The sequence below is a fragment of the Prionailurus bengalensis genome, chromosome B1 (genome assembly GCF_016509475.1).
Source record: "Prionailurus bengalensis isolate Pbe53 chromosome B1, Fcat_Pben_1.1_paternal_pri, whole genome shotgun sequence".
In the NCBI taxonomy this organism is placed as follows: Eukaryota; Metazoa; Chordata; class Mammalia; order Carnivora; family Felidae; genus Prionailurus; species Prionailurus bengalensis.
The window spans coordinates 174,569,585-174,582,578 of record NC_057344.1 but is presented as its reverse complement, the minus strand read 5'-3'; the positions used below and the strand labels follow the sequence as shown (position 1 = coordinate 174,582,578).

The 12,994-nt window shown below is 46.0% G+C and overlaps 1 protein-coding gene across 1 annotated transcript in view; it reads left to right on the top strand.

Annotated features, from left to right (window-relative positions):
- Nucleotides 1-12,994, top strand: part of TBC1D1 (TBC1 domain family member 1) — a 224,312-nt gene that overhangs the window by 179,292 nt on the left and 32,026 nt on the right. The window contains 2 exon segments of the mRNA XM_043572803.1: nt 4,810-4,971; nt 10,628-10,786. Coding sequence (XP_043428738.1) covers nt 4,810-4,971; nt 10,628-10,786 — 321 coding nt within the window.

Genomic DNA, 12,994 nt, shown 5'->3' with positions numbered 1-12,994 from the left:
AAGCTTCTGTGAAGCTGTGTAAATGATGATTACAGACAAGAGTGAACAGGGAAGTGTTCCCTAAGGTGACCTGGAACACCTGGCCAGGTGTTGCATCAAGTTCACTGGGCCTTGCCAACATCTTGCCACCGCTTCCTCATTCCATCTGGCGATGGTCCATCCTGTGAGGTCTTGCATTCTTGCTATTTGCATTAATTTCTCTTTTTGTCTCTATAAAGTTCAACATATGTCTTCACCATTGTGGTGAAAGCACAATAAATTGTTTAATTCAGAAAGCATTGACTGTTTCTGTGAGTACAGTACCTATATTGCTGAGCCACTTCATTATCAATAAGAGCCTGAAGGTGAATTGCCTAAAAAAACATTTTGTAAGCTTTGTTGGGGTGGGATGGGGGCAGAACTTTCTCATTAAATACAGAAGCAAGATTTGACATGAACCAACCAGGAGTATACCATGTACTAGAGAGACAGTCATTCTGCTACACTGTTTGTTTGTTTAACTTCTTTTTAAAGGAAAGTTAAATTGTAGCTGGGTGTGGGATGTGGTTCTTGTAATTGATCTAGTGTTTAAGCTAGATTGCATGCTGTTTGAGAAAGAAATGAGAAGAACATGTGTGAAGAGGTTCTTCCATGGTTAATTAAGCCTATTTCCTAGATTTAAAAAAATTTTTTTAATGTTCATTTATTTTTGAGGCAGAGACAGAGCATGAGTGGGGGAGGGGCAGAGAGAGAGAGAGAGAGAGAGAGAGAGAGAGAGAGAATATCCAAAGCAGACTCCAGGCTCCCGAGCTGTCAGCACAGAGCCTAACGTGGGGCTCAAACTCACGGACCTCGAGATCATGACCTGAGCTAAAGTCAGATGCTTAACCGACTGAGCCACTAGGCGCCCCATCCTAGATTTTGAATATGTGGATTAAGTATCTGTTACTATTCGGGAAGCATTGCATCTGAGCAGGAACCAAACCACATCATCTAAATTCTCTTCACTCCCTTATAGGCGGTTGAAAGCTGAATTCTAATTTCCCCAGATAACTTTTAATGGTTCTGGGACCAAAATACATTGCTTGTCTCCCAAGCCAGCAGTCTCCACCATGTCCCTCTGCAAGGCCATTCCTCCCCTATTACAAATGAAGATGTGAGAAGCCCAATGCAGGACAGGATGTGTGGTTCAGTACAACCATGGTTTGGGGTCAGAACACTATTGCTTATCTCACTGACTGATGTAATTCAAAATTTCATGCCTCAGATTAAAGTATTACACTATATCTGCATAATGGTATGATAACACATTGAATTTTGTATTTTAACTGAAATGTAATTGATATTTTTTTAAAGGGTTTTTCCTGGTTAAGCAAACGCATTATGTTGGTTATTAAAAAAATAAATAAATAAAGACTGCGGTTCTTCTAACATCCCTACAAGTTTGGAGGTCACTTAATCACTGATGCTTCCAGCCTCTTAGCCTTTCCTTACTAAAGTTTTAAGAGATGATGGTAATTGGGGCACCTGGGTGGCTCAGTGAGTTAAGCAGCCAACTTTGGCTTAGGTCATGATCTTGCAGATCATGAGTTTGAGCCCCGTGTCAGGCTCTGTGCTCAAAGCTCAGAGCCCGGAGCCTGCTTCAGATTCTGTGTCTCCCTCTCTTTCCCTCTGCCCCTCTCCCACTCATGCTCTGTCTCTCTGTGTCTCTCAAAAATAAATAAAAACATTTAAAAAATTAAAAAAAAAAGAGGTGATGGTAGTTGGAAGAACATTTTATTTGTGAAGGCAGTCGCTAGCGACGCAGGATTGGGGACAGGCAGCTACAGCCTACGTGTAAGAGACATAAATCAGACCTGAACGTCATTAGTCCGAAGTCTGAGTAGGCTCATACATTCATGGTAGATGGTAATAAATGTTTTAGATGAATCTTCTGTAAGGTTAGGTTTGCTCTCGTGTAGTCCTAGTGTCCCATAGCCCCAGAAATACTCAATTGTGGGTTTGTAGACCCTTATTTAATATTTTAAACGGTTTGGTCTTGTACATAAAGGCTTTGTCTGGGAGCTTTGACATTTGTTGCAAGCGTGTACCATCCGCGTTGCTTAATAAGACATTTTGGAGGCTATGGATTTTTTTTTAATTTTTTTTCAATGTTTTTTATTTATTTTTGGGACAGAGAGAGACAGAGCATGAACAGGGGAGGGGCAGAGAGAGAGGGAGACACAGAGTCGGAAACAGGCTCCAGGCTCTGAGCCATCAGCCCAGAGCCCGACGCGGGGCTCGAACTCACGGACCGCGAGATCGTGACCTGGCTGAAGTCGGACGCTTAACCGACTGCGCCACCCAGGCGCCACCGGAGGCTCTGGATTTTAGGCAGCAATGTTAGGACACTCAAACTGCAGGATGGTGCTTAGGCCAACGGTAAAATACATGGATTAAGCCTTTTCAGCGGAATCTTCTGGCCAGATGTTATTGTCCTGTTGAGTTCAGAGAAGGCTCCTTGCATAGCTTGCTGGACTCTTTAGTGCAGCCAGACAGGCTCACAGCAGAGCTCACTGTCAGAGAAATGTCCCTTGGCACTGAGAGCCCAGTGCTATCTGCAGTCACTGGCCAGCAAGGCTAGTCCTGAACCTGCTTTGCCACAAGGTGGTTTAATGGGACCTTAAAAAACATGTATTCTTCAAAGTGAGAAGGAAAAGAATATAAAGATGGTAGGTAGAAAATCGCGAGAGAGGCAGCACCAGGCCTGGAGTCACTTGACTACCCACCAGCCAGTAAATAACTTAGGGCAAGCCCTATACTTGCTCTGAACTTCAGTTTCTGTGTCCATGAAGTGAGAGGCTGGATGAGGGACGTGTTCAGCACCATCTTTTCTTGCATTTGTACTTGAAGGAAGTAATCGAGTCCATTAAGCACATAATCCATGCATCACATGAATAAGGTCTTACCATTAGGGTAGTGTTAACTAGATTAACTGAGTTAGCCTTTGCTCAATTTCTGACACAGAAAAAGAAAATATTTCATGTTATCAGCACTTAGTTTGTCAAGCAACATTTTAGACCTTTCCTTATTTGTCTTTATATTTTTGATAATTTGTGAGCACTTGCTGATTAGCAGAAATTTCTGGATGCTTGGTATATTTCATCTCACTGAATCCTCACAAGAATAACTCAATGAGGTAGCTGTAATTCCCGTTTTAAAAATAATAGACACTGGAGTTCAGTGTAGTGGTTGGACCTGGAGGAACGTATTGGGGGGGAGGGGGACTTTGGGTCCTGCTCCAGCACCTCCGACTTCTGTGGCCCCTCCTCTACTCCTGAATCAAGTGGGGATGGGGGTGGGGAGAGCGTGTGGACTTTCAGGGGGCTGGGGGAGGACACACTTGGAGGGGCGGGGGTGGGGGGAGCACCGGGACCTTCAGGGAGCTGGGGGAGGACACACTTGGGGGCGGGGAGACCATGTGGACTCTCAGGGGGCTTGGGGAAGACACACTTATGTGATGTCTGCGTTGACTTAGCAGTGTCTCTAGGACTACGAATGGCTGTATGCCAGTAAACTTAACTGTTGAGATGCAATAGACAAACTGCATGAGAGGTACAGTTTACCAAAACTGAAATGAGAAGAAAAAGATCTGAATGGCCCTGTATCTGTTAAAGAGATCACATTTGTGTTGAAAATCTTTCACTCGAAAAAACTCTAGGCCTGGAAAGTTCCCCTGGGTTCTGTCAAACATTTCAGGCCCCTGATGGATACATGCCTAGTCGCAGAAAAAAGATGTGTAACCATAAGCCCCATAGTGCGATGGAGAAGGGCAAGGTCCCCAGGCCCGCCCCACCTCCTGCTCAGGAACCTGGGAGTTGCTGGTCAGCCTCTCGGCCTTGGTTTTCTCAACCAGCACCGTGCCTCAGAGAGTCATTAAGATTAACTGCTGCTGAATATAAAGTACTTAGGACATAGCATTTGTTTATTATTATCATAAAGACCACAGTTGATCGTCTCTGCAGAGGCCTGTGTACTGGCTCATTTAGCTGGGCAATGCTATGTGTTGTCAAGATCTGAGACCTGAGGTGGGATGGATTTGGGGGCTCACGACATCACCACTGTGTTGAAATAGTATATCATGGTTTTAGGTGGGAGTGAAGTTGTCAGAGTTAATCCTGAGAATCATCAATTTAAACTTTTCCTTTATCAATTCCCTGCCTCTCCCCCTGCCCAACCCCAGTTTGGTAATCCAGGTATAATTCTTAAGGCAGTTTAAGCTGAATAAAGTTGGTGGGAAATAACAACTACCTTCGTACATTTGGGGCGATGTCATATGAAAGGGAAGATTTATTCTGTTGAGCTGCAGGAAGCAGAAACATGACGAGGTAGAGGCTACCTAAGAAGGTTTGGCTCTAAATAGGGAGGAACTGTCCTTGGAGAGGCTCTCCTGGTTCAGATGAAGAAATTGTGTTCATCTCTAACCATGCCAGGCACCAGGAATCTTAACGCATAGCTCCTGTCCTTAAGATGTTTGCAGTTTAGTAGGGTAGCTGTGAAGATTGATAGAACTAGACAGGTATGGGATATATTTTAGTAGTGGAGCCAACAGGTTTCTTGGGGCAGGGCGGGGCGTTGTGCAGGGGTCAGAGAAATAAATCAAGGACACCTACTAGGCCTTATCAGCTTTTTCTAAGGTAAGGAAAATGAGGTGGCGCAGGAACAGTGACTTTAGTCTGGACCTGTCAGCTTGGCTGTAACTGCTCACCATTCTAGTAGCGATGCTAGATGCTAGGAAATGAAGACTTGTAGCCATAGCATTCTCTAACACTCTTGCATGATCTCTTCTAGCCTCTGAAAGCGATTTGCTGAACAAGCGCCTAAAGCTTGATTATGAAGAAATCACTCCTTGTCTTAAAGAAGTGACCACAGTGTGGGAAAAGATGCTTAGCACGCCAGGAAGATCAAAAATTAAGTTTGACATGGAAAAAATGCATTCGGCTGTTGGGCAAGGTAAGCTTTATGGGGAATCCATCCCGCCATCCTTACCTCCCATTGATGTTGGGAAGAGGTATGGAATAAAAACACATTAAAGCCCAATTTTGGTGGCTGTTTCTCTCGTAGTTACCACACCTTTCTGTAGTCTGTTTCCACATATCTTAATTTGTGTGAGTTTCATCACCTTTCATGATTCCTCTTAATTAATTAAAATGCCCAGAAGCCTAGGAAGCAGGAAGAAGATAGGAAAACAGGGCTTAGTTGCCTACAAACTGGGTAATGATGACATACCTAAGTTAGATGGTAAAGCAAAAACTGATTGCATGGCTTCTCTAGGGAAACAACACAGTTTTATGCACAGACTTCGGACAGGTCGTCCCAGGTTTAGATCCCAGCCCTACTGATTTGCCAGGTGATCTTAGGCGAGTGACTTAGCCTCTCTGAGTTCCACTTTCCCTGTTTGTGAGGTGTGGGCGATGACAGTGATTGCTGTGAGCAGTAAAAAAGCTGATACCTGGAAGCACACTGCACATCCCTGCTACCCTGGAGGGCCCGGGTGGGTAGGCGGTGTTTGTGGGTTTTTAGTGTGGTGTACTGACAGTGTGCCAGTCCACACTGCTACTGGCCTAAGAATAGGACTTGGGACTAAACATTTAGAAACTTTTCCAGTAATTTGACAAGGGTGATCAAAAAAAAAAAAAAGTGGACTTTTATCAGTCTTTTTTTTCTGTTTCGTTTTTATATAAATTCATTTTTACTGTATTTTATAAAAGTATCAGCAGTGGATTGGAACATTTTAAAAGAAAACAAAAACTGGTTCTTCACAAATAGTTTGAGTAGCTCCATTTTACAGCTTAACTTTGATGATTATTAGTGATCAAGTAAAACAACCATTTCTTTTAAATAAATGTATATTAGCATCTGCTGGCAAGATCAGAGACCTTTGGAGTCTAATTTTAGTGGTTATCAAGTTCTGGTCAGTTTAGTCAAGAACAACCAAGAATTCAGACAAAGCAGTTCAAATATGTATGAAGCTTAGTTTTCTTCTGTGGACTTTGTTAGCAGCTCAGCAGAAGAAGTTACACAGTGTTACTTATCTCAAGAGAGTGAGTGGGCCAAAGCATTTACTCCTACTGTAGTCTGTGGGCATCATTTAACCTTTATCTGAACTTGACTGTGTCACTTTCAGTAATAATATGTAGTGATTGCTAGTCACGACTTTCCCCTTTCTATGGATAAGGAAACATGACTCTGTTGTAATGGGCCCAGGGCCTGTTCACACACCCATCTCCTGGAGTTCTCACCACCACACAGCACTACCTGTGGTTGGACCTGCCTCGGCAGTGCTCTCCTCAGGGAGCAGAAGTGTGGCGGGTGGTGAGGACTCAGACTCTTAATTGGCCAGCGGCTTCCCGTGTGACCTTTGGCAGGTGTCCTCGCCCTCTTGGGCTCCAGCCTTCTGGCAGCTAGAGTGAGAGGCATAGACCCTACAGAGGGTCTCACAACTCTCTTCCAGTTCTCACGTTCTTTTGCCCCTAGTGATTGCTGGAGGCTTACCATTGCACCAAGTGGCCCCAGATTGCCGTTTGGAAAAGGGAGAAAGCAGAGAAAAGAAGGACTCTGTTCTTTCCCTTTTCACTATTGACTATATGATGGTCTTCAGGTGGCTTTGCTTGTACAAAAGGTAAATCGCATGGGTCTGTGACAGCTGTTCTGAATGTTTGAGTTTCTTAGAAACCGGCACCTGGAGATACTGGTTTTTGTTATGTATTTGACAAGAGGGAACTGATGGAAACACTCCAGGCATCTGGAACCTGTGTAGTGAACTTTGGGATAGGTGATTATACAGTTTGTAAACTGAGATGAGCTGAGGCTAACCCTCTTGTGTCCACTGACATGGTCATATCATACCTTCTGTGGCGGAAACTCTATTTCTAACTGCACAAGGGGCTTTTTCAGTTATTCGGCTGGTTTTAACACATAAGATGTAATGACTCCAAACAAATGCCCACAGTCCATCTTGTAGCTCAGAATAAAAAACGAGATTAAGGGGGGGTCAGAACCACCCCTTTGGCCTCTTAGGTAGAGGCCAAGTTACTACAGAGACTTTGAAAGAGAAGATAGTCCCTGTGTGGGTGATGAGGCCCTTCCTCTTAATGGTCTGAGGACCCCTAAGTGATGGAAAAAGGGATCTATAAGGCTTCCAAGTTAAAATTGGATCAGAGCAGCAGGATTAGTGTGTCAGCTTAGGAGAAGGAAGAATAATTCTGTAGAGCTTTAAATAACTCAAAGCTTAGTTTGGGTTTAAATGATTTCACTGAAGATAGCAAGGTAGAGCTTTGTGAACCGGAGTATACTTTTCTAGGATTGAGATTGCGAAGAGGGCACCTCAGCAGTTGGCAGTTCAGGCCAGATGCAAACACTGCTTACCTGTGATCCAGCAATGCTACATGTAGAAACCTGTTCTAGAAATTAACCAGTCAAAAATGTACTGCAGTAGGAAGAATGCATATTATGGCGTTGTGTAGCCAGTAGCTAAAACAGAACCAGAAACTCCTGCCATGTGACTGCCCTGTGCCATAGTCCTCGAAAATGACACAGTAGATTTGTATTTACTGGTGTAAGAGATGTGTGAGATAAGTCAATGAAAAAAAAAATACTGTATGGTCTCATGTACAGTTGTATATTTCTGTATGCACATAGTGTGTGACACATGCATGACACAATTGCACATATCTGAGTAATAGGATGACCATACATCCGGTTTACCTGGCACAGCCCTGGTTTACAGCTTGTCCCAGTGAAATAATAAATAGCCTTCCTCTCTGCTTTCAAATGCTTCCTGCTTTGGCGTGGTGAATTATGTGTTCACTCTAGTTATGAGTGAGTGGTTTTTCACTTTCTTTATACCTTTTGCATTTTTAGAAGGGCTTTTTTTTTTTTAAGTGGTGAGCACAAATTACTCTTGAAGTCAGTAAAAATAAAAAGGTGTTTATATTCAGGGGGAGAGTGGCCTCCTGTCCACCTGGAACCCTGCCTGCAGGCCCAGGGTACGAGTGGAGGCAAAACTGAGCATGGGGAAGGCTGTTCCAGTCCTTCTCAGCAAAAACATTGGCTCCAATTTGCATGACTCTTTGTTTTTAAATCACAAAACCTAAGCTCTCTTAAATACGAGAATATGTGGTACTGTCCAATGACACAAGCGATATTATATTCTCTTCTTCCAAAAAATAAACGTCTGATAAGATAATGGGAATGATTTAGTAATAAGAGGAAATTGGTTATCTCATACCTTGGGAAAATATCCCAGTTTGAAAATAATAGTTTGTGAAAAAGCCCCACTATAAATCACTTAACATGGTGACTGTTTTTCAGGCCACATTTACTTCTATTATAGTTTGAAATGTTAAGGGCTTGTGTGCGTGCGCACACACACACACACACACACACACACACACAATGATATTCTTCGAAGCAGGGAGAGAGGAATGGAGTAATCTAAAAAGGCAGATGTCAGGGTGTGTTAGTTTCCTGTTGCTTCCGTAACAAATTATTACAAAATTGATGGCTAAAACAGAAATTTTCTTCTCACACTCCTGGAGGCTAGAAGTCTGGGGTCAGGGTGTGGGCAGGGATGCACTGGGCATCCCTTGGCTTGTGGCTGCGTCACTGTGCTCTCTGTCTCCATGATCACATTGCCTGCTCTTCTCGTCTTCTCTGTGTCTCTTGTAATGACACACGTCATTGGATAGAGGGCCCACTTGCATCATAAGGATGCTGATCTCATTTTCAGACCTTAATTATGTCTACAAAGACTTTTTTTCCAAATCATGTTCACAGGTTCCAGGGGTTAGGATGCAGACACACATCTTTGGGGGCCACCATTCAACCCACATGATCCTTTCGTGGAAGGATCATGAGATTAATGCCAAGACCAGCATTTAGAGAGGGTGTGAGTTGTGGTCACAGTGAAGTGTGGCCCTGTATTTCTCCCACAGACTCGCCTTTTTTGTTTTCTTTTACAACTGGGCTGTGTAAGGGAAAAGTCAAATTGCTACCGTACCCAGGATATTTCTAGGAGATGGCTGAGTGATTGTTCTAAATAGTTCCTTGTGGATCTGGTAATAAATGAAATTGACCACTATCTGGTTCGGATCCACAAATGATGATTTCATTATTAACCGCCAGGCAAGAACACAAAATATATGTTCTCTGGTCCCCACCCGAGTAGCAGCTTGCTGACTGCTCTGACAGAGACGACAGTCCCTCCCTCTGCTCTGCTCCTACCCAGCTGAGTGATCTCGGCTGAGGGACCTGTTCCTGTGGGCTTCAGCTTCCTTGTCTTTACCAGGAAAGGTCATCATCCAGTGTCCCTCAGCGGGTTGTGGGGACGACGATGACGCAGTACTTAGGATGGCGACAGCACCTGGCAACCTCGTGCTGGTCTAACCTGCCGCTGCTGTCTTGCCAAGGGTACAGACTTCCGTCAGATGTGGCCAGTCGAAAACCAGGAAAACTGTCTTCCTGGGCAGACGCTCTGATGAGCAGGAAAGTGTTCAAAGCGGTCCCATTTTTTCGTGGAAGGAAGGAGACCTCAGTCCCTCAATCAGAGGCTCCTTTTCTCTCCAGAGGACTCCTGTCAGAGACGAGACAGATCTGGTGTCTTACTCTGCAGGCTCCCTTGTCTCCCCATTTCTACATTCGGGCCTTGTAACAGCTTAATGGTGAACCAAAAAGTTCTGAATCAAAACCGTCAATATTCCTGCAAAGTTTGCCTTAAATGACGTCATTGGCTTTAAGAGAACTTCTCCTAGTTTCAGAGGACATTTTTAATCACGTTGCGTAGTCAAATCAGTTGTACTGAAAACGTGGAATAGAGGCTCTCGGGTGGCTTTTCTTGTTTTCCCGTCCCAGTTGAATGCTGCCCGAGGCACGTTTGTGTGGACGGCGGCCAGTCCGGCCTCTTGTCCCTTTCTTAGCCCACCTTGTAGACGGTGTCTAATCCGTATTCCCCAATTAGGTTGCCCCCTCCCCAGCTCAAAAACATTCCGGGGTTCCCCAGAGCTGCCACATAAAGTGCAGGTAGCTTGCCTTTTACTTCGCCTCTAATAAATCCCTTCCCCCTTCCCACTGCCACCTGCCCCCACCACACATGCGCCCTGCACCCGAGGCAGAGAAACACGGAGAGTTTTCTTCCTCCGACGTGTCTTCTCTCTCCCTTACCCTTCCCACAGTCTTACATCTTGGCACAAGTGAAGGATTCTGTGATATCTTGCCATCCTTCGTCTGAACCCTCGTATGAGACAACCTTTTGCATTGTAGTTTTACACGCCTGGGAGTCTTTCCCTCGAACATTAATTGGCACCAGATGGGGGCTCGTATTCATCAGCTTATCCACCCCCCCCCAAGTGTAGCACAGTCCGAACATCATATATATTTGAAAGCCGTAAGGAAAGTGCAAGGGGCCAGGGAGGGGTGGGGAGGACGGGGGTGTGGAGGAAGGAAGGAAGGGGAGCAGGTAGGACAAAATTTTAGTTGTTTCCTTTCCCTTTCGACGCTGCTAATTCATATGAAACAAGAGGTTGTCAGTGGAGTGAAACCTAACTCATTTTTATTATTATGTCGTACTCTGAGCATAAAATCTCTCTGTTTCCTGCCCCTTCTCCTGAAGGTGTGCCACGTCATCACCGGGGGGAGATCTGGAAATTCCTAGCAGAGCAGCACCACCTCAAACACCAGTTTCCCAGTAAGCAGCAGCCAAAGGACACGCCATACAAAGAACTCTTGAAACGGCTCACCTCCCAACAGCACGCGATTCTTATTGACCTCGGTAAGTCTGCATTTGGTTCGACACGAAAATGGAAGGTCCACTCACTTGAAAAGTCTGGAGAGACTGTGTGAGTTATTTAGTGATCCGCCTTTAGGTTTAGCAATCAAAATTTACTGCTGAGACATTCAATTGGAAAAGCCCTGGAGTAATCACAGCTGCCTGGAGTCATGTACTTGAAAGTGTATAAAAAGTCTCTCTCTCTGTTGTTGACTCCGCTCTGCACGAAGGCTCTGCTCGTGATCATCGTTCAGTTCAGTAATTCAGATACTGATAGGCAGTTTTATCGTCAACCAAAGGAACGTCCTGGAAGACAGAAGTGTCCATACCAAGGCTTGGTCTAATCACAGGAGCCGCCCCCTGGTCTTTACTAATTACAAACAGCACTTACGAGAAAAATTGTGGAAAGCAGTTTGTGGGTGGGTTGTGGGCTATTTTGTTTTGGAAACGGGGTGGCACCTGGTCTCTTGAACAGTGTTAAAAATGCTAAGATGGACACAGTGTATTGGCTGTATCCGCAGGTGCCCCGGTGAAGGACTCGTGGAATTGGGATGTAGCTGTGGTATATGAAAGGGCCCCTGACCTGTCCGTGGCTGTGGGTGCAGGTGGGGTGCATCCTCTTCTGTCCCCACGTGGCAGGAGCTCGGCCCTGTGGCTTTTAGAGGACATGGTCCTGCTTCCGGAACGTCCATCCCGGCTGCTGCTGCCACCAAGGGCGCCCGAGGGTCCGTCTGTGCTTTGGGCCCCGCAGTGGCCGTGCAGTAGCCGGGAGGCGAGAATATTTCCCAGTAATCTGGGGTGTGATCTAGATCAGACAGCATCGAGTCTTATCTGTCTGGCCACAGAGCAGATTAAAAGGTCAACTGCATAAAAGTTCTTCATTAGGTCTGAGCTCAGATGTCACCTCTGAGAAACTGTGCCTTCAGATGACGAGGTGCTGCTGCTAAGCCTCTCTGTCCCGTTCCATGATACTTACACATTCATTATTGTTCCAATTACTGTTGTTACTTAAAGCTACTATGTAACTTTACCTTGAGCCAAATGCTGTGTAAAGTTACTTAACTCGCCTTCTTTAGTTTTCACACCAGGACCAGCTACCTAGTGTTCTATCTCTGTTGAGAGTTGAGAAGATTGAAACACTGAGAGACCTTAAGTAACTTGCTTAAAGTAACACATCTGGTGTGCTGCTGAGCAGTGTGGCTGCAGGGCCTTTGCCCTCTACCCCTCCCTCCCCAGCCAGTGTCCTCAGTGAATGGGCAGCGCCTTCCTACTGCCCTTCTCTAATGCCGTGCTCTGTGGGCTGGACTGGGGCTGATGTACCTTCCTACCCCCAGCTCCTGGGACAGAGCCCGTCACGTAGTAGGTGCTGAGAAGTCTGAGCTGCTGAACAGGAGCCACCACACTGGCATGCCACTCTCACATGACCCCCGTAACGGCCCTGGGAAATGGGCCCTGTATCCTCTTAAGAAATGAGGAAACTGAGGCACAGAGAGGTCCGCTCTCGACCATAGACACACAGTTAACTGGCAGGACTTCACCCCACTGTGGCTGTGTGCCACAGTAAGGCCCCTCTGTCCTGAGGCCCTCTGAGCCCAGGATCCCCATGTGTTCCTGTGGAAATGGCTGGCCGGGTGAAGGGTGATGCTGACGGACCATGATGACTCTGTGGGGACAGTGTACAAGGTGTGGGGCTGGAGCCCGTTTGGCCCACTGACCCCAAGGAAAGCAGTTTTGTGACCTGGCAGCTGTGTTTGCTGATGTGATGAGTAACAGAAAAATGATACTGTGTTCCTATCACGTGAAATGAAGTGAAAAATAAATCGAGAGTAGGAGGTGGAAGGGGGTGGGAGGCACAGCCGTTTTCTGCATCTGCCCCCCCACTCCATGGTGGGGTGGGAGGAGGAGGCCATGTTCTCCCTTCTTCAGTAAAGATGTTCCCTTCTCTGTCTCCTGGTGCTCTCCTGTACTCACTTTTCTGCAGATGGGAAAGAGAAGGCCAGGTCAGCTCAAGGGCCTGGGGTGGGGGTGCCGCCCCTGCTGTGAGCCCACTGCAGCCTGTCCTCCGGTCATCACTGGGCTTGTGAGAGTTGAGACGCTGCCTTTTCTCGTTCACGGGCAGGGCCAGGCTGCACTCACATCCTCTGGTCCCTGCCTGTCTCCCAGCACCCCCTCGCACCCCCAGAGGCCGGCTGCAGCCACCCTCCCCGACCG